The sequence below is a fragment of the Priapulus caudatus genome, unplaced genomic scaffold (genome assembly GCF_000485595.1).
Source record: "Priapulus caudatus unplaced genomic scaffold, Priapulus_caudatus-5.0.1 Scaffold709, whole genome shotgun sequence".
In the NCBI taxonomy this organism is placed as follows: Eukaryota; Metazoa; Priapulida; class Priapulimorpha; order Priapulimorphida; family Priapulidae; genus Priapulus; species Priapulus caudatus.
The window spans coordinates 188,757-210,471 of NW_014577770.1; the positions used below are offsets into that span (position 1 = coordinate 188,757).

A 21,715-nucleotide genomic window follows, 5' to 3' on the forward strand; every position below is an offset into this window, starting at 1 on the left:
TTGTGGAAATCGGATCCAATGGGGTCGAAGATTAGTGGATCCAGCAGTTTTTGGAGTGGTGCTATTAAGGACACACCTCTTTTAATACTTAGTGTGATTGAATAGCCTTCATGCCATGGCATCAAAACTAATACCAAGAATGTCTTGTTATTAAACTCGCTGAAGAATACAAAGCACGAGTACCTTAAATTGTGCGATGTGACTCGTCTCTCCCATCATGCTGTTCACTTTCCACAAAATTTGCTTCTCTTTGGGCTGGAATTCTGCCGTTTGCCCGGATAAGCCCAACTGATGCGACATCCTGTAAACGCAACACCCACTACCCAATCACAAATCAACATTGACATTTTAGTCGTGTACTCAATTATGGAGTACTTAGGGTTAGAGATAATTAAATTGTAATATCAAGATATTAACAAAAGCTAATAGCACATGTATTATTTATTAGCCCTTGATATTAATTTTGTGTTTCGCTAGTCCTCCCACCAATCCATCATGAATGACTCGAATCTTTCACAGAATATACATTGTTACCATTTTCCAACTGTAACTTAATGGAATATTATATGCTACATATTTACAAAATAATGACACACCCTGAAGTCTCCTTCGGAACAGGTATAGTTAGAGAGATGTTCACTGCTTTAGTTCTTGCTGGAATATCACAGCGAAGCTTCAATATGACCTCCATGTCCCTATGAAACATTCACTAGAATAAGCTCAATGTAATGGGAAAACAGGATACTTTTGGTACAATCAACTATATAGTGCATATTTAATTTCATCATTGTAATTTGTAAAGTAGAAGGTAATGCAGAAACATTAAGATAAGCCAGAAATAATCACAGAATACAGTAAGTAGAAGCATTTCAGAAGTATGCCAAAGGAAGGAAATCAGAGTAGAGATGTATAGAGTTGAATTAGATTGAAAGCCATGCATGGACACTGATTAGAACACATTGGAATCCAGTAGGATAAACATTTTTGAGTACCTGCTAACATCATAGTCCTCCACAACGGTTTGTAACCTGAATGGCAACGTGTGTCCTACTTCTCCCCCAATCTGGTAGGTCAACACTGAAAACTAAAGACAAGTCAGATGACACAGGAGGGACCATTAGTTAGAAAATTTTGCAATTATAAGATAATATAGATATAAGATAGATGCTATTTAATGTGAAACAAAGAATTGGAACTTTAGAACGAATGCTGTTAAAATGGATGCTGCTTGTTAGTTTAAATAGCAATTCTGCTCAAAATCAAAAGAAATTTTGAATACCACAATGTCTAGTGTGAAAATTACCAAGCACTACAGGGAATGGTTGACAAAGTAAAATTCTGTAAACACGGCTATTTAGAGAGATTAATTTTCTGCCAAGAACTGTGTGCAAGGATGACTCCTCACCTCGCCCTGAGGAGGGTTGATCAAGTAGTTGTTTCCTGCATCTGCCTTCTTTACACAATCATGAAATTTACAGCCTTCCAACGTGGTGCTGCCATAGCCTATGATAATTTTTTATGAAGAAACAGTTATTTTTGTGCATTGAAATGCCTAAAAGCAACCACGTGTGTATTCCAGTATTAGTTGTGATGTGTGAATATTCTCCTCTCTCTCTCTTTCTCTCTCTCGTGCTCCCTCTCTCTCTCTCCTCCCTTCTCTCTCTCCCTCCCTCCCTCCCTCTCTCTCTCTCTCTCTCTCTCTCTCTCTCTCTCTCTCTCTCTCTCTCTCGCGCGCGCGCAGACTGTCGCAATAACCCAGGTTCGAATCCTGGTCACGGCACCAATTATAAGGCTGACGTTAACCCGGGTGTAGGCACGTGATCGTACAGGGTAGTACAGGTTCGTTTGTACAACAGATAGACGTGCTATTGCACTTAAGCCAAACACAGTATATCGTACTATAACCAAATGATTACTACAATGAATGCATACTTTAATTACCACAAATCACTTTACAAGGCATACAGTACTTAACTACAATACCGGCCAGTAGGCAGATACACAAACTTTACAAATGGTTGCAAATAGTTCATGTCTTACGACCGTGGTGTCCGATGATGACTGGCCGCAGCGCGGCTCGAGTGGAGTCTGTCAGTCAAAGCAACGGTGGCAGACTGCGAGAGAGAGCGTTGGTGACTCGCTTCTGACTTCTGTCCCACATTGGCTGGGGTTTTATACCTCTGGAGGAATCAGTGGCCCAAGCGTGGTCAACGCCTTGTTGCATGCGGATGGTGCAATACTGTCATCATCTCCATGATTTTTATGGCTAAGTGAAGGTGAGAGGCTTCTCGCTCTGGCGTGGGAATGGCGGCATTTCGTTTCATGTTTCCATAATTTCCATAATTTCTATTTTTCGGCGCGTTCGCTCGTTTGTACTTGACCGTGTCGAAACTGACATCCAAGCTGCCATCCTTCTTGTAATAAAAAATGGTAATTGTTCTTTCTGGTTAGTCGTAAAAATTGGTAGTAGGTGTCACCTAGATTCTCGCTGTTGCGGACTGATTTCACTCTCTGTGACCCTGGGTTAAAATAAGCCTATGACGCTCTATAGGTGTAAAGTTAATGACCCGTGTCACTCGCTGCGCTCGGCTCATATGAAATAATTCGCTCTAAATTGATATCGCTTTTTGATGTAAACTTCACCATTACAATGGGTATTAAACATGATGTTTTATCAACGACCACTGGCCTGGTCCTGGATAACAGAAATGCTTGAAAAATAACACCTCTTGCTAAAAGTAGTCTATTATTATTATTGCATGTAGTGATGTGTTTGCTGCATGCCAGAGGTGAGCAAGCCATATTGACTCCAATTTACTATATGAAATAAGGCACCAATAGCCAGATTGATTGATCGCTTGATTGTGCATCACTTTACTCGTTCGGTTTAAATGAAGTCCATGTGACGACTGATTTCACCTAGTTGCTGGGTGGCACCAGATCATTCTGTAGATGATTGATTTCCAATGACTTATCACAACAGTGGTGGGGTAACTAAGGCTGTACAACAGTGGTGGGGTATCTAAGGCTGTACAACAGTGGTGTGGTAACTAAGGCTGTACAACAGTGGTGTGGTAACTAAGGCTGTACAACAGTGGTGTGGTAACTAAGGCTGTACAACAGTGGTGTGGTAACTAAGGCTGTACAACAGCGGTGTGGTAACGAAGGCTGCACAACAGAGGTCTGCTGTTAGTTAGGCTGTACGAACACTCTCAACAATAATCAGCTGGCTGGGGTGCCACGGCGTTCAAGCTCCTTCGCGCCGCCTACCCCACATATAACACTACTGCGGCCCGTCGTGAACCCTCTCATTTCGATTCCCCCGCGCTCTCCCCTTCCCCATCGCCAAACCAGCGCTCGCCAGCAGTGAATTGATTGCATTGTGCTGTCGCACTCCTTTTTTTTTCCATACAAAATCTCGAGATCTGCAAGTTATTATTATGAAACAGGTTTCGCTGCAGGCCGGACGTATGAATAGTGAGCAGTGTTCTCGCGGCACGGGGATCATCGGGCCGCCAGTTGGCGCGCGTGTGGCGAGGACGGGCTTGCGGCGACCGACTTGAGGGAAGGAGGGGTTTCCAAATCGAATCGGTAATTTCTAGCGGTGATTCCAAGGTGATTCCAACGAGTTGCCAGGTAAAATAGCAGCGCAGAGGCGCTACAGAAGCAAGAAGTGTTTCTTTCCACAAAAGCGGACCGATAAATTTGCGAGCCCATGTCGTCTTCGGACGAAAAGAAATCCCTAACATTACAACATATATATGTATGTAAATGCTATGTGTATATGTGCGTGCGTTTGTGCGTGCGTTCGTTTGTGCGTGAGTGCGTTTGCGCGTTTGTGCGTGCGTGCGTGCGTGCGTGCGTGCGTGCGTGCGTGCGTGCGTGCGTGCATAACGTGAGTTGTTGATCTGCGCAGTACGACGTACGATTATAGGACTTAAAAGTTAATGCCGAAAAAATGCCGGTTCACTATCAAAACAGAATGGCCTAGCAAACGTGTGCCACCGTGCAAAAACGTGTACAAGCCTGCTACCTGAAATGGTCGTTCCCCTAAACAGATGACATGGCCTAGCAAATGTGCATCGTTAATTTCAAACATCAAAGTTAAATTAAAATTATTTGTAATGAGTACAGGCGGTCTCCTGCGTGCGATTCTCGAGCGAACAGCACGCGATCCAGAAACAAGTGAGTCATCCGCCACCGCTACCTTGTATTGAGGGTGCTCCCGGGGAATACGCTCCACACACCTACGCCCTATCCGCCGTTACATCACCTGCTTATTAATTAATGCACGGTTTGCACCTGCAGGCACCTATACCCGCTCGTACTGCCACCACACGGCCGGGTGGCATAAAGCCAGCAGCCGCAGCAAACACATCCGAAGGTGACTAAAAACAGGTGTCAACACTAAGTGTCAAAAAACAGCGGCTGGCTAGCTGGACATGCCTGGGTTGCCGGACAATGACTTAAAAGTTTGTACTTTTAAGTTGTATGACCAACCGGCCGGACAGTGAGTGAAAGTCTGTACTATGGCCAAGCGGCCGGACAGTGGATAAACGTCTGTACTGTGACCAAGTGGTCGGACAATAACCGAAAACTTTTCCCCACTCTTTCTACAGTGAATGGATGGCCGATTTGACAGCGATCAACAAGCCAAGTACACAATTGCACTCACTCATTCACTTAACCCAACCAAAACTCACACGTGCGCGCACACACACACACATAATCGAGAGCGTAGAGAGACATCTCTCGTATGTAATGGATATGAGTTTGATTGAATTTGATGAGTAGTTACTAGTTATGTTGCAATGCCCTTTACAGTGTTACTGGTCCGTAACCCTAACAGTATCCTTAAGGAGACATTACATACATGTGTAATCTACAGGAAGTAGTAGCTGTAACGTAAAGTAGTTAAATAAAACTTACCAATATGGTTAACATAAAAAGCTACCAAAGTACTGTAATCCATTATTCAGTGTTGGAACTAGCAGGCAGTCCTCCAGTCTAGAACTGGTAAGATTTACGCTGGGTTGGCTATTTTCATGGATTTTAAAATAAGTTACATAATAGAAATTTTTGAAATCAATACTGGTTTGGTTTACAGACCGATTTACCAAAACTGGAACAATGCTCACTCTGCATTTTATATTGCTAGAAAATGTTCAGTGACTCACAAATAACTACTTAGTATTTCTCCGTTTTAAATGCTTGATCAATTTTCAGGCCTAACGTGTACATGACCCCATGCTAAACCTGACATGATAGCTGTTGTAGGAATTTTATCCATTTAGGCAGATTAGTGTTGCCACAATAAGTTTCAATAACATACTGTAGAACTGTAACTGAAGTAAAATACAAGCACTAACTAGTGGAAATTTTTTTTCTCCTCTCCTCTTTCTTTCTCTCTCCCGTTCTCTCTCTCTCTCTCTCCCTCCCCCTCTCTCTCCCTTTCCCTCGCTATAACGTGAGAAGACAAATAGAACACTGTCTCTGAATTATTGACATTGCAAACATGTTCGAGATTCTAGTATATAGTGCTAAGGTTCACCCCTGCCTTTACTGTTCACGGTCAGGTGCAAATAAACAAGCCCTTGTTCATGGCTCCCTCTGGATGTTTTAAAGTTTGAGCCAAGACTTGAGCCACCCACATTATTTTTTAGCCATCAATGAAAAACTATAGCCACAGTTCACTTTATCGTATGTGCTAAGCAAAGCATAAACAGGTGATGGGCATGAGAAAAGAGGTGTACGAAAACATTTAAAACCATTCGCCATTTGTAATCGCCACTTAAGGTAGTAAAATCGCCACTGTTATTTATTTATCACATTTTGCCAAAGTGGTGAATGCCAGCGGTAGCCCTCCTTGTTAAAACTTTACAGCGGTTATTTTTTAATCAATGCAGAATTTAAAAAGATTCTTAAAAAGTTTTATCACTATTACTATTAGACTAAGTAGGAGATCAGTACTATTTATAGTTACTATAGAAATTATATCGATTATGGCCAAATAAATTTTTTTTTACAACTTTTTTCTCGGTTTACCAAACTAACCCACGAAAATTCCTATGATTAAAAGACAAGCATATGCTCGAAAAAGAAATGTTTCAAGCTGTCCCAGCTCGAGGTGTTTCGATATATACTAAACATAGTGTGTCGTTTCTACTTTTTTCTGTTGTTGGAAACTTGAATAGTCTTCAGCCTCAAGGTTCTTATCATCAGTTAGTGAGCTTGCAATTCATTATCATAATTTTGTATTGCCAAATAGCATGCTGACAATCATATATGGATGAGTTTTGCTACCACCTAAGAGAATTATGAGGTCGACTAACATGTATGGGCATAATAACACAGGCTACAAGTTTCCATTTGAATTTGCTTAATTCTGAAACGTTTTGATTCGAGTGACTCACACATCTACGTACACGTGATTGACATGTTAATAGACGTAGCACATTAGTACCGAACATGAATAATGGGGGTCTAGGTATATAGTAAGTTAGCAACGCAGGTCACGTACTCGACCCTCAAACCCACAGATAGACGAAGCCTTGCAAGTCTTAGGGTGAAATGTAAAACACATATACTATACCGATTAGATACGCCATGGCAACATAATACTTAATAGCAAGAGTCCATAATTGAAATTTTCTATTATGTACTTTTGATAAGAGTATAATACCTATAGACGTATAGTACCTATAAGTCAATAATACCAGTTAGTAAGTAGTTAAAGTACTATAACTAATACTTATTACTATAAGTATAAGTTATAACTTATAACTATAACTATATTATATAAGTATAAGTAAAAAAGTATCACTAAAATCAGCACTTGTGTTATCACCATGCAGCACGGCCACAACACAACTTACGTTACAGCTTACCGGACGATCGACAACGTCGATATCTTATTTAATACCTAGTTTAAGTAGTTACGCACGCAAACACACGCACACGCACGCACGCACACACACACACAATCACACAGACTCACACTCAGTGACTCACAGTCACACACGCACTTACACAACACACGACGCTATCTACGTTAACAGAGGTTTTACTTACGAACGATCTATCCTGGTACATCCGAAAGAGACATTGCGATTTAATGATGTGGTATTCTATTCACAAACGAGAGAAACATCAAAGATAAAAAGTGCTAGTTAGTAGCACGGAGCTGCACACTTTCTCTACTAAAAATCAACCACGGGCTAGAGGAAACCGCGTCACCACGCCGCGCGGTCGTGCAGAAAAATAGTTCCTGGAAAATTATGCTAATCAATATCTTGTGAAAAATTGCCATGTAAACATCAGTACATCATGTTGAATATTTTTATTCTATGTTCATGCAGTGTTTCGTAAAAAGTAAAGCTGAAATTCCTGCTGTTGTACAATAAACTATCTTCGTGTATGAATACATATCGCATGAGCCTTCATCGCGGGGCTCGCGATACTACGCGTTCGGAAAACTTGAGGGAATAGGAGAGACATTCGACATTCGAATGGTCTCTTCGGTCTTTACAAGCTGGCGAGATGATTACACGCATCAAAATTTGTATTTTCTAACTTGTTTTCTTACCAGAGTTTTCATAAGTAACTCTATAATAGCGTTGTTTATCTAAGGTACCAAAAGTAATTGATGCTTCTTATGCAAATGAGAGGAACCCACGTCTAATAGAATTTGCTAAAGTAGATCATGTGATTTCGACTAGCCAATAAAATCTCAGAGTTGCAATTAACAACCTTGCATATGCGCCGATAACATATTAATATATTAATTTTTACGTATAATCAAAGACAGTAGAGGGTCTGTTTACTATGATACACTTCAGTTGATTGGACTTAAACAAACAAACAATATTTAAAAGGCATATCGCTCCAGCGAGTCTGCATGCCTGTCTCAGAAAATGTGAGCGCGTACACCTTCTTTGATATAGTTTAATTAAAAAGTTCTTTAATGTTATATAGACGCGTGATTATTTTTAAAATATCAGTATAGACAGAAACAAACACTTCACAATTCATTAAATTAAACTTATCAGAAGTTATATGATGTACGATGTCACATTTGTTACGTCCTTGACTGAACACGCAACATAATATTATTCACAAACATAATAGTACCGTATATCATATGTAAGAATTGAAATAGGAGATCTTCATTCGTTTATATGCAACGTCATTGCTAGTTTACTGTGTATTTATGTGCCATATCCATAGTAAAAACCTTATACTACTGAGAGGGTCTATGTACCCCGGGGTACTGCCGGAACGTACCCTGGGTACGGTCCGGTATACCGGAACGTACCCTGGTACTATCTAATATGCCGGACCGTACGTCGTCTACTCCACTAACGAGTCTAGGGAGTCGCCTACGCCTACTCCCTAACCCTAATTCTAACCATACCAAATAGTGACCAGGGTACGTTCCGGTATACCGGACCGTACACAGGGTACTTTCCGGCAGTACCCTGGGGGACATAGACCCTATAAGCTATACCGTAACTATACGGTACGCATAGCGTATATGAGTACCGATAAAATTTTCTCATGTGGAATTGTATTCAATTTTTACCAATGTTTAATTCAGATAAGCCCATTTATAATTATGCAAATTGCGGTTCTGTGCCTGTGTGCGTGCGTGCGTTCGAGTGTGCGTGGGCGTGTGTATGTGCGCATATGTCTAAGTCTGTTTATAAGTATTGAGAACACCAGTCTATACAACGCACTGAGTGCACAGTATATTGCCAACTACAATCATACATCATATACAGTCGTTAGCAAACAGAAGACCACCGCGCTATCGATTAGTCATGGGCGATATGGCACACGAACATGCTCTCGCGGCCAAGCATTCAGGAATTCATTCAGGAATTCACGTACGTAATTTGTGAATGAAACGATGTAAAAGAATAAAGACGGTATTGTGGCACCATCTATCGGAAGAATATGTGATTAAAGCGTCGACACTGAGGTTCACAAACTGGTTATCCGCAGCCTCCGCCAGGGTTCCTAACGCGATAATGCGAACAAGGTCAGCGACGCTCGCAGGCAACTAACTCCATGATCTTTGAGCCATTCCCAGTGGTTTTAGGGAACAATGGAACAGGAGCATTAACTTTCGGGGTACAGAAGATATTGCCGAATTGTTTTCAGGGAACAAGGGATCGCTGAATAGATTTTTTGGAACAAGGGAACTCTGATTTTCCATCTTTGTGATTTTGTTCAGTTTTCTGAGACTGTTTACAATAAACTTTGAAGTATTTCAGGGTCATTTCAACTTTGTGTGCTGTAGGGACTATTAGCGTATACAATTATAGGTCCTTTTTTACTCCAGCGTCACGAGACAATTATGGGGAACAGTGGTAAAAAAAATTTGGGGATTAAGGGAACTGGAAAATAGTTTTCGGGATCGTGGGAACACAAGGTAAAAACATTTTAGGGATTTAATAGGGATCAAGTTATTTTATTAACTGGGAAAAAGGTAGAAAATGCATAACCATTAAGGGATGAATGGAACATGTACCCACCTGAGAGGGGCTCATCTTTGATGAATTCCATGGGATCCATCAGTCCACACTCTCGCTCCTTCATACAGGCTACACTATAGTCGATCTAACGATAGATGAACTTAGGTATATGATACATGGTTTATTATTAGGTATAGATATAGCGTAGGATGTATTTATACAGTAGATTTTGAACAATTTTTAGAACATCACTCAACGTCTGAGCATAACGATAAAGCGCTTCTCGTGCATTGGTCATTTTACAGTTAGTTAGTGTCTTCCATGATAACACGACAATATTATGGTTGTTTCACGCGTAATTTACGTTTGATTTCACGCACCATGTCGCTATATACTGTGAATTACTAAGAGTTGCAGAGGGTAGACTGTGCGTGCGTGCGTCTCCCCCCACTCAGTGTGTGTGTGGTGTGGTGTGTGTGTGGTGTTGTGTTGCATGTGTGTGTGTGGTGTGTGTGTGTGTCGTGTGTGGTGTGTGTGTTGTTGTGTGTGTGGTGTGTGTGTGTGCGCCAGAGCGTCTTTGGCTGTGTGTGTGTGTGTGTGTGTGTGTGTGCTTGTGTGTAATGTCTTGTTTGTTTGGTGTGTGGTGTGTGTGTGTGTGTGTGTTTGTGGTGTGTGTGTGTGTGGTGGTGTGTGTGTGTGCTGTGTGTGCGTTTGGTGTGTTTGTGGTGTGTGTGCTGTTGTGTGTGTGTGTGTGGTTGGTGCTTGTTGTGTGTGTGTGTGTGCGTGCGTGCGTGCGTGAATGCGTGCGTGTGTGTGTGTATGTGCAAGACGTCGTGTCAATGAAACCGAATGGATAAACACAGCACAGAGGGCCCGTGGGGTCTGGTACCGCTCAAGAGATGCCTAGCGGCAGCACGGCACGCGACAACATCGACTGCTAATTGAATCTTCGAGCGCTGAGTAGGTATCTTGCAGGTATATATTGTGATTGTCTATCAGCAGGAAGTCAAGTGCACACTATTTGTGGTTAGTGCACGCAGCTCTTCCTCGAGACTGTTTACAAAGCGGGGAATTTTACGATATTGAGTGCCACACATAATTTAAATAACACTACTGATAATGATGGTGTGGATGTTGACAATAATAATAATACAATACTACCACTAATACTAATAAAATAAATAATAATAATAATAATGTATTATATTTATTTATTTTATTATTATTAGTAGTAGTAGTAGTGGAAGTATTAATTTGTATAACACGCAATCTCACTGTATATGTTTTCTATTTTATCATAGGAATAAATGCATTTACCATTCGCCTCATGTGTACATTACTTCTAGTATGTAACATTTCTAACATTCGTTTTAATAAATCTCGTCGCGGCGGCGCGCGGCCGAGCGCTCTCTCTTTCTCTCTCTCGCGCGCGCGCGCGGCGAGCGAACGCTCTCTCTCTCTTTCGCGCGCATACGTATGAAAAAGGGCGAGGTCGTGGTTGAGGAAGGATTAAGAAAATACGACGCGACGACAATTATGGAACAGATATGTGCGATGTCGTGCGCGACGTCGCACATTTGAATCGTGCAGAGCCGCACGCCGCGCGATGGCAATTTTGGAACACCATACTCGCGCGCGCGAACGCTCTCTCTCTCACTCTGATATGATAGCAACAAGGTGGCACACACGTGTCTGTGGTAATGCCCCTTATGGGTGTGAGAAGAGGGTCTTCCTTACATTACAAATTCACAACTACAAGCAGGTGGTATATAAGAGTATGTATTTTATCAAGAGCTAATAATACATGTATTATTAGCTCTTGATTTTATGTATTACATGCGGCCTTTGCTACAAGTAACTTTTTGCATCTATATCGTAGGCACAGAACTGTTATGATTCACCCTGGAAATTGTTGCTAAACACTGTATGAGAATCGTTTTTGGCAGCATGTATTTTCAAATTAATTTATGTAGGCCGTTTATTGTGTGATAAAGCTGGAAATAACAGCAACCAGATATTCTCGCAAAGAAGACATATTTTCACTGATGATTTACTTGAATCTTTAGCAAAGAAAGGTTTATTGACGTCAAAATACCTCAGTTATTTACGATGCAAAATAATACACTTGCTATATATTAGGGTAGATTCGTACCTTTTTGTTATATCATTACTTCTGTAGCAATGAGCGATGAATCATTTAACAAGTTATGACATATAGAAATCCGTAACAAATGTTCAAACAATTATTCAAATTTTGTGTTTTTGTCATTTGGTCTCACTTTCTAGTTTTACACTGTGCATGTACCACATGTAATAAATGCGAGTCAAATCAAACGGCATTGATCAAAAACTAGTGCCGGCTAGAAAAAGCGGATCAGAAAAGGCTCGCCAGAATAACTAAATAGCGTGTTTTTCAATGCAATCATTATATAGCCGGTAATGTTTATTTGGTGCACTAATCTAGTACAGCGTATATATAACAGTCAGTCTAGTCGGCCCTAAATGGCTTATCCTACAATGATTCTCACGACATCAATTCAAGAACACTAAAAGACGTCTACCACGTTAATAGATAATCTTATTTCGCAACGGAGCCGAATGGAGCTGAGACACGACAAAACTAACGAGAACACACTAGCTCCGCAACAATAATTCACAAACCAATTCGAACGCAAAATATGTTGCGTACTCGCTCTATGTACACCGACGGAACGACGCCAACGAGGTAACAGCGTCAAACACAAAACACGTCGACAGACGACATTGTTTGACAAATCGGACCATGTATGAAATCTGATCTACCAAAGGGTAGTGCCCCAGAACTAACGTGCTCCCGCTCGCTGACGCGGATGACACGTGGCGCCACTTTCGTATTTTTTGTTCTAATCTGCCGCTTGGTGGCCAACGGCAGCGGGTGGTATTCCGTATTGCACTTGCCCACACACCACACCTACTAGTGTGCAGAGCCGCTTAACTGGGCGCGCGTATGCACTCTTGTTTACTTATGAATTGACAAGTTCATTTAACGACGTTCGCCGAAGTTTGCGTTCAACTCGAGCCGGAGAGGCATTTCCATTTCGTTTCGCTGACTAAAGCAACCTGTCCTGACCACAGTAATAGCGGAGCCCGCATATAGACGAATGTTGCTCGCGGCAATTGATTTGCATCACCTAGCTTGCAAGCGCTCACCGCTGCTTAATCATCACTTTTTGTGCTGCGCGCATTTTCTCGACTTATGGCGGATTTCCCGCACCTCTGTCCCGGCGTATGACCGACTGCCGCCTTATCCCACTCCTAAACAGACGTGCACTGCTCACTACGCTCTCCCTCAACCCCTCCCAGCCCAGCATCTTATACTCACACCGATCTTCCCACTCCCACCCCTGCCCACCGTGCCTACCCTTCTTATTTTCTCGCTCCTACGCCATGCCTACCTCTGCTTCCTTTCTCTTTCCTACGCCATGCCTATACTCGCTTCCTTTCTTTTTCTACGCCGTGTCTACCTCCGCTTCCTTTCTTTTCCGTACGCTCAGATGCCTACTCGGCTTCTTTCTTGCTCTCTCGCCGATGCCAACCTCCGCTTCTTCTTTTCCTCGCATGCTTACTCTGCTTCCTGTTTGCTCACGCTGCTGTCTACTCCGCCCGTCTTTCTCTTTCCTACGCCATGCCTACCTCTGCTTCCTTTCTTGCTCCTACGCCGTGCCTACCTCCGCTTCCTTTCTCTTTCCTACGCCATGCCTACCTCTGCTTCCTTTCTCGCTCCTACGCCGTGCCTACCTCCGCTTTCTTTCTTTCTTCTACACCGTGCTTACCACCGCTTCCTCTCTTGCCCCTACGCTGTGTCTACCGCCTCTTTCTGTCTCTCTCCCAGTCCCGGTCGCCGCCTGCTGCGCTGTCAAAGTCTCGCCGCGTCATCGGCACGGGCACGGTGGAGCCGAGCACCGTGATCACGCGCTCGCCGTCGCTTGCTCCAGAGGTGGACCCACTGCTGCTGCTGCTCGAACTGCGGGACGAGCTGCCGCTGCTGCTACTGCTGCCGCTACTGCTGCTGCTGCTGCGGGAACGCGCACGCGGCTTTGCCGGTGACGACGAACCCTTCCGCCTTCCACCTGCGCCGCCGCGCACCGGGGAACCCCGCCGCCTCTCCGTGCTCTTCCGCCTCGAAGAGGAGCCCTTGTCCCCCCTCCCGCCTTGGTCGCGGCTCGGCCGCCCCTCCCTCTCTGCATTGCCCTTCCTCGGGCTCCTCCCCCGGCCCCTGCTTCCACTCCTCCTGTCTCTGCCAGCGCTCCTGCTACGCTTGCGTGCTTCCCCCCGCCTATCCGCGCTTCTCCTTCGTTCTCGACTCTTTAAGGGCATCTTTTTGTCCCTACCTTTATCAGGTGTCCTGTCACGTTTTTTGTCTGGCGTCCTGTCACGTTTTTTGTCCGGCGTCCTGTCACGTTTTTTGTCCGGCGTCTTGTCACGTTTTTTGTCCGGCGTCCTGTCCCGTTTTTTGTCCGGCGTCTTGTCACGTTTTTTGTCCGGCGTCCTGTCCCGTTTTTTGTCAGGTGTCCTGTCTCTAGTCTCCCCAGTATTTCGTTTGTCCTTACTTTTGTTCTTGCCTTTGTCGGACATCTTTCCATCCGCGCCCATCTCTGGGGACCTCCTTCTCCTACCGCGCTCGGGCGTCCGACTGCCCTTACTTCTCTCCCGGCTTCTTCGGTTGTGCGACCTCTCTGATCTGCTGCTCCTCCTATCTGCCTTCTCCCTCGTTCTCTTGGACGAGACCTTCTCGTCCTCATCGCTACCCACTCTACCATCATCTTTCTCGGCCTTCACCACATGCTCGACTACTTTCTTCTCGCTCTCCGACATCTCATCCCTTGTTCCTTTCAAATCCTGCCCGCCTTGCGCCAACTCGATGCTCCTACTCGCTACGCTCCCCGCTACGCTCCCCGTTACGGTCCCCGCTACGCTCCCCGCTACGCTCCCCGCTACGCTCCCCGCTACGCTCCCCGTTACGGTCCCCGCTATTGTTGACCCCTGCACGCCCTCCGTCTCACCGAAAGATGACGACGTTTGGCCCGAGTGTGCGAACACCGTGGCCCCCGCAGCCGGCTCGCCCTCCTCCCCCGGCACGCCATCTCCTACGTCCTCTCCCACCCGCTCACCCGCCGTCGCCGCGATGTGCTCCGTCGCGTCCTGCTGGCCTGCGTCCGGCACGCCGGTGGCCGCCTCGGTCTGACCCCTCCCCACCTCGGTCTCAGCCCTCGCTGCCTCGGTCTGACCCCTCGCTGCCTCGGCCCGCTCCTGCAGCTGTCGGTTGAGGTGCTGCTCCTCAGCCTGCCGCGCTGCGAGTTCGCGCAGCAGCCGCTCCTCCTCCTCCTCCTCTGCCGCCTCTCTCGACGCGCGCTTACTGCGCCGGTGCCGACTCCCGCCCTCGGCTCCCTCCCCCCGAGCTGCCTCCCCGTCGAGCACGCTGTCGACGGAGGCATCGGCGCCCCGCCGTGCGCCGCTCTCTCTCGCGTCACCATCGTTGTCATCACCGTTCATACACCCCTCGTCGCCGTCGACATCCATCTTACTGTCTCCCTCGCCCCACGCCCCTGCAACTACCTTGCCGTCGTCGGCGTCGCTATCACCCGCCCCGTCCCCAACGCCCGCTCCCTCGTTACCTGTATTCTGAACCACCTCCCTCTCAGCCTCAGCTTCATCGCTGACACCTGGAACGAAGACGTCGCAAATGTTTGTGAAGGCATGCGTGTTTTTTAACAACAGAATTATAAAACGACTTGGATTTACGGTACAATTGCAGTACTTTTTCAGTATTATTGCCGTTACAATGACATAATCTAGGTTGAGAAATTAATGGATTTTTGTGACGAAATAACTTTAACAAGGCTTTAGATTGCTGAATCCTAACTAATCTATGCTAGAACTATGTCTCTATAGTACCTACCCATACATACTTTACCTTACTGCTTACAAATGTAGTCATGTAAATCTTGCAGTTTTAAAAGTAAATCATCTAAAACTGACACATGACTTATGGCATCTTTACAAATCATTATGATGTCAATTAACAGTTAGTATGAGAAACCTTTAACTTTTCAAATTCTGTGGACTTGAAGCTAACCAGCATGCCCTTACTTCTTTCCTCCGAATTTTCTTTGTTATCCTGCACTTCCTCCTCCATTTCCTGCTGCTCCGATTTGCCGCCGTGGGCCTCCTTCGCAATGTCGACCTCCATGTGGTCTTCCTGTCCGGCCTCCACTTCTTCCCCCTCATCAGCCTCCTCGTCGTCGTCCGGAAGTATCCCGTCCAGACGGCCCAGCTCCTCCTCCAGTTCCTTCTTACGCACAGCTATGAGATCTGCAATCGGGAAACCAAAACGCTCCAGTCAGCAACTGACTGCTGGTGCCCCCTGAAGGTGAGCACAACTAATAAACATCTCTTCAAATCGAAAAACCACAAAACAGGTGTAACCTTGTTCTTTCGACGCATTGCGAATGATCTATATAAGGTCTGATATATTTTTATTCGTATAGGGTTTTCATCTAAACTAGTGTGAGGGACTGCCCCTGTGGTCAGGGTCTAACCACTCAGGCACAATCCAGTAACACTACACTCCTTTAAATGCTAGATGCCAACCAATAGCGGCATCTATACTACTACTAGTACATACAACTAAGATTATGAGAGCATAAACCAACTTAAATTTCAAGCAGAGTAATTTTAGAGAATACCTTTTTACAGTGTAACCACATTTAAGCTGCTTTATGTGGCATACAGAAAAAGTAAAAAAAAGCTTGAATACAGAACAATGAGGAATTGGAAAAAACAAAGAAAAATAAAAAGAATATTACTACACAGGAATAACCAATACATTACAGGCATTTGATAAACATGGTTGATTGAAAATCACACATTACTGACCTTCTATTTTCTGGGTAGTGTCTTTCTGTCGCAAGGTGAGTACAGGGTGAGAGGTTTTAGCTTTGTAAAACAGGTGTGGCTTGCTCTTGGTCTGCACAAACTTCATCAGCTGTCGTTTCTGCTCTTCCCATTGCTCAAACTAATGGTAGAAAATGACACAGATTCTAACTGACAGCCCACTACCTACTTCTCTGGGTGCAACAGTAACATAATAAGTTAGTTACATAGTAATAATATGGAAAAAAATCTAAATCAGGATTGGCCGAGTTTTCAAACTTATCTCCAAGACTGGCACATTCCAAACGCCGAGCCTACAATCAACACGCGCACACTCACCATCTTCACAAGCTCCATCTTCTGCTCCAGCCTGCGGATGTTACGCTGCTTCTCACGCCGCGCCAGCCACAGCCCAGCCCGCTCTTTTCGAGCATCCTCCTTCTCCTGCTTCTGATGCTCTTCCAGCTTCTTCTCGATAACCTGCCGACGCTGCACCTACAACGACAGCACAAGCGACGTCCGATATAAACTCGCACCGATTTTAATTTTTATTGTTACTCATGGCAGCACAACGCTCTTCAAATCTTTCCTTTCCGAATTAGGTATGACACTGTTACCCCTAGTGGTGGTCGGGGGGAGGGGGAGGGTATGTCCCTGAAAAATGCCACGATTACTAGAACCATGAACGATGAATTCGTTCAATGAGAAACATGGAGTTAAGGGAAAACAAAGCCGGCGAGATGAATGCTGGAAATCCATTTTTTTATAGAAAATTCTCGTTGTGGTTGTAATTTTTAGGTACGGCAGTGATGAATCAACCACGAATATGTGAAACCGGTGCTGCAATTGTGGTAATGATTTATTAATAGTAAACCACAAATAAAGAAATCAATCGTGCAATTAAAAAAATTGCGACAGGATAGATATTACTGTATACCATCATAATTATATATAGTAATGCGGTAGACGAAAATATTCCCAAATCTACTCAACTTTGATTTAGAAACCGAGTACAGACAGGGAAGAAATCCAATACTAATGGCATTCAGACAATGAGCAACTTACTTTCTCCACATTTTCATGAGCTGTGGCTTCATGCTTAAACTTCTGAAGGGTGCCAAGTAGTAGACCAAACATTCGACGATTCCTATTCAAAATATTAATAGAAATTAAGCCGTTATTCTGTACCTTTGGACATCTGTACTATAAAGGTGCGAGTAATATGCAATATAGCACCGCCACACTAATAATGAGCTACAAGTCAGCTATACCCACGAAAATTACTAACACCACTAAAAGCAAACATAAACAGCTCTAGCTAACAACATTCCAAACAATTTAAACTGAAAGCTCTGTGTGAACCATCGTGATTATGACCATATGTAAATGCGACATTAAAAAATAGCAATTAAGTACAAAATTCAGAGCAATGCCAGAAGAATCAAACTGCACTTATAGTCTCCACTCAATCTTTTGTACAGCTAGACAACTTGCACGAATCATGAAATATTTTATTTGTACGCATCTGTAACCTTGTGTCCACTCACCTGTCCTTGCCTCTGGTGTCAATTGTGTTCTGTTTGTCTATTACCTCTTGCTTTGAGCGAGGTTCTGGCTGGGTAACCACGATGGAAGACTGGACAGTGGGCTGCAGAATGAAAACAAGTTCAATTATTCATCAGACAGACACCATAGACCAAACGATCGAGACTTGACCTGCTTTATTAAGGGTTCAGCAATTCAGGTCAAGCCCCCAGAATTGATAAACATTGGAGTTTGCATAACAGAAAGGATTAACAAATTTTAAACACCTGTAATTTTAGTCAGAATTCCTAGTCGCCCAATATTGCATTGCAATTTGCATGGCGATGCCAGTGCATGTAATATTACTTGTAGGTGGGTGGCCTGTTGAAATAATATTGGCGTCAGGTTGATCGTCTGTTCAGGTATAAGTGCCTAAAGGTGGGTGGTCTGTCCATGTAATATTACCTACAGTGAGTGATGCTTAGCTTCCTTACCTTGTGTGGAAGTTCATCCTCATCCCCACTATCCTGTCCAAGTGAAATTCGCCCCCCTCCTGAGCGTGGCCCTAGCCTACACATAGACAATTGATCAAAATTACTGCTTTGCTAGGGTAAGTATTCAACCAGCAACTACATCAGATGGGAAACCAGCCAACCTTCATACAACAATGTTCAGGGTTCTAAAATGTATACATCCCTCCCAATTTCTTGCATATTTGCGAAGACTGCCAAATGAATCTGTAAGGATTTGATTAACCAAAGGTTTACACATTCAAAATGTACCCCATAGCACTCTGTGAATCAGCAAATTGCACCTTAATATTTAGTAATAACTATCAAAAAATTCTAACTAAAATGGAAAATGCAAACAATGTTCATGCATCTTTATATTGTGCTGCCTTTTGTAGATCTTTATTTCTACCTAGGTAGACTTGACAACTTGACATGTATGCCGATAAAGCTGAATGTAGGTACATTCAGCTTTATCGGCATACATGTCAGGTGTACGAAAAACCTGTTTCCTACACGCGGATACACCTTTTAGTAACTTGGTCTATCCTGCATATTGAATTATTCTGCCATTAATTTAGTCGAATTTGTACTACTACTAAGCAGATTTGTTTAGAAAGAACAAATCCTGATAGCTAAATCTTAAAACCACAAAATCAGTACCACATCGCAGTTTCTTTAAAACTCAGTGTCACATTCAAGCAACTGTAACACCTGCACAATAGACAAATCGGTTTGTCAAAATATACACGACACTGAAGCAGTCTTGGAAATAGAACCACTCCCCTCAGTCTGCAGCTGGTAGTTTTTGAAAAAGACCCCTTAATTTGTATGGGTTTTACTATAGGTTATATAGTAGAAACCAATATCGAAATCAAGACTGGCTGGGTTTTCAGACTGATTTCTAAGACAAACAACAAAGTGGGAATTAAAATTTACATATTGCCATCACTACATACGTGCAATAGCTAACGTGACAAAACTGGTCAACTTACCGGCTGAAGATGACTCCTGGGCGACGTTTGGGAGGTGGGGGTCCAATTGGGGCTGCTTCCCGTCTGCAAGATCAGGCACAATGTCCTTGATTAAACATTTTGTGGTAATTTTTAGCTGAGCATTATTAACACCTTGGCTCCCATACAAATGAAGGGAAGTCAATGAATATACTTGCCAAAACGACGAATATACTTACCGCTGCGCAAGAAATCTACCGAGAGGGGCTCCCCTGCCAAAACCTACGCCAGCTGGCACCCTTCTGGGTGGGGCCACTCTGAAACATTGTAAGGAATACGATTTTAGGCTAGTACTGGTATATAGGTAGAATATTCTAACTGTGTAAAATAGCACTGTACATAGTTGTTTGACTAATTGGTTGAATTTTTTCGATTTTCCTGCACACTTCCATTTAGCAGGTGGTGTATACCACATGCAAATGTCCTAGTATAGAATACTATAGTTCGGAAGTTATATAATTCGAACAACGCTCGCTTCACTTCACACATTCACAGCTCAACACACAAACAACCACAGGTCTTCATGTTGGTATATATGTGCATAGCCAAATGTTCACTTGTACGAATTATCACTCTCGAACTTGAATACAATTTGGGTTCGTAAAGAAATACCATAAATTCCTGCAGGAATATGGCTCTCTGGGGTTTCACAAACGGGAGCAACTGCACGTTTCTTAGGCGTGGGACGATTAATCGATATATCAACCAACGTATTAGCCAGCGAGCCGTGCAGCCGTGATTTGCACGGTCAGTTTTGAAACTGCACGGCCAAAAAAATTTCAAAATTAAACAATTTTCCGTACCCCCAAATGAGAGGTGGGATTCCGTGGGAACCCCTCTCATACTACCCCCCCCCCACCCGTGAACGCCTACGGCGGTCTTGGCTGAGACACACACAAAAATTCCACTCCCACAATATTACTCATTCCTGGCTAAATACCCTGATATCAACCTATTGTGATATAAACATCGACAATACACAAACCAATACATGGTCGATTATTTGTGATACACTACTGAATAAAATCCATATCATTTGGTAGCATAGTTTCATCAGAAAACAAACTTCAAAGCATTGCAATACGTATCGTATCACAAAAGATATGCCGTGATACGGATCGTATCATGACCTACCCATGTCGTCCCATCCCTACCGTTTATCATCTGAAAACCCTTATCGGCTTTATTAGATAGTTTGGTCAATGAACGTTCTTGCGCAAATTATATTCGAGCAGAATGGCATGGCTCGTCTTACAGCTTGGAACTAGTTAGGGAGCTATGCATAGAATGCAATGTGTCACCATTATTCATGTATAAAAAACACAGTTGCTCCAGTTTACAAAGATTTTCCTGGGTAGAATAAGTCGTACCCAAGTGCAAGAGTGATAATACGAATTGATCAGTAGAAGTTTGGCTTCCTATAGACAACAATATGTAGACAGTTGTTTTAGTTTTTGCTCTGTGAAGATCTATATGTCGTATGAGAGGAAGTAAGCGTTGTGCAAATTTGACGCTTGTGCTTTCACACACCCTATCATTCTGTGTAGGTTTGTGCAGTGACATTGTGCATTGCAGAGAAGCCTTTGAATGGCATTTACGTGGAAATAATAGGCTATATAGATCTATAGTACACAAAGACAGAGTTTGGAAGTAAATACAATTTGTGTTCATTCACCATCATTTTATTGTTTAAACAGCCCAGCTACTGAGACTGAGCTAGGTGTCTCACTGTCTGTCTGTGTGTACAATACTACAGGCATTTGTTTTCATTTTTGTGCCATCGTGTTTATAAACACCAATTTCAAAGGTTTGCTTTGCATTAAACGTGTTGTAAATTAATGTGCAAAGTAATTACACATTAATTAATAAACTGCAGAAATGCATGTGATCAGAAGTAGATAATAGGGAAGGAGTGTGACTTCAATAAACAAGGGAAATTCGTCATTTACTACCCTTACCTTAGAATACCTACGATTTACTACGCGTAACTCAACCAACTTGAGCTTAAATCGTACACAGTAGTGACAGTACATTCGCCATATAGTACACAGTACCCTACATACTAAAACGTACGACACGATTTTCCATTATGTTGCCAGCAAACTGAATGTGTAAACCGCCTAACTCGAAACAAAAGGCAGCTACTAACGACTCTTGCTCCCTCGGCGATGTGGTGTGGCTCGCTGAGCTCATCTTTGACCTACCTTACCTATTTACAGCTGCCATTTGTTTCGAGTTAGGCGGTTTACACATTCAGTTTGCTGGCAACATAATGGAAAAT

At 43.4% G+C, this 21,715-nt stretch overlaps 2 protein-coding genes across 2 annotated transcripts in view; both read right to left on the minus strand.

The window, feature by feature from the left end:
• Positions 1–45: 45 nt before the first annotated feature.
• LOC106812981 (AP-4 complex subunit mu-1-like) lies at positions 46–1,499 on the minus strand. Its single transcript, XM_014817017.1, has 4 exons — positions 1,406–1,499; positions 993–1,084; positions 597–695; positions 46–301 (listed from the first exon to the last, which is right to left on the minus strand). Exons 3-4 carry the CDS (start codon positions 689–691, stop codon positions 151–153), a joined length of 246 nt encoding a protein of 81 aa, XP_014672503.1. The 5' UTR covers positions 692–695; positions 993–1,084; positions 1,406–1,499; the 3' UTR covers positions 46–150.
• Positions 1,500–13,165: 11,666 nt separating this feature from the next.
• The window catches only part of LOC106812980 (zinc finger CCCH domain-containing protein 13-like), a 10,371-nt gene continuing 1,821 nt past the window's right edge, over positions 13,166–21,715 (minus strand). The window contains exons 2-11 of the mRNA XM_014817016.1: positions 19,614–19,691; positions 19,417–19,479; positions 18,407–18,482; positions 17,936–18,036; positions 17,454–17,535; positions 16,728–16,883; positions 16,392–16,530; positions 15,606–15,827; positions 14,489–15,178; positions 13,166–14,428 (exon numbers count right to left, since the gene is read on the minus strand). Coding sequence (XP_014672502.1) covers positions 13,320–14,428; positions 14,489–15,178; positions 15,606–15,827; positions 16,392–16,530; positions 16,728–16,883; positions 17,454–17,525 — 2,388 coding nt within the window. The 5' untranslated portion in view covers positions 17,526–17,535; positions 17,936–18,036; positions 18,407–18,482; positions 19,417–19,479; positions 19,614–19,691 and the 3' untranslated portion in view covers positions 13,166–13,319. The remainder of the gene's footprint in view (positions 14,429–14,488; positions 15,179–15,605; positions 15,828–16,391; positions 16,531–16,727; positions 16,884–17,453; positions 17,536–17,935; positions 18,037–18,406; positions 18,483–19,416; positions 19,480–19,613; positions 19,692–21,715) is intronic.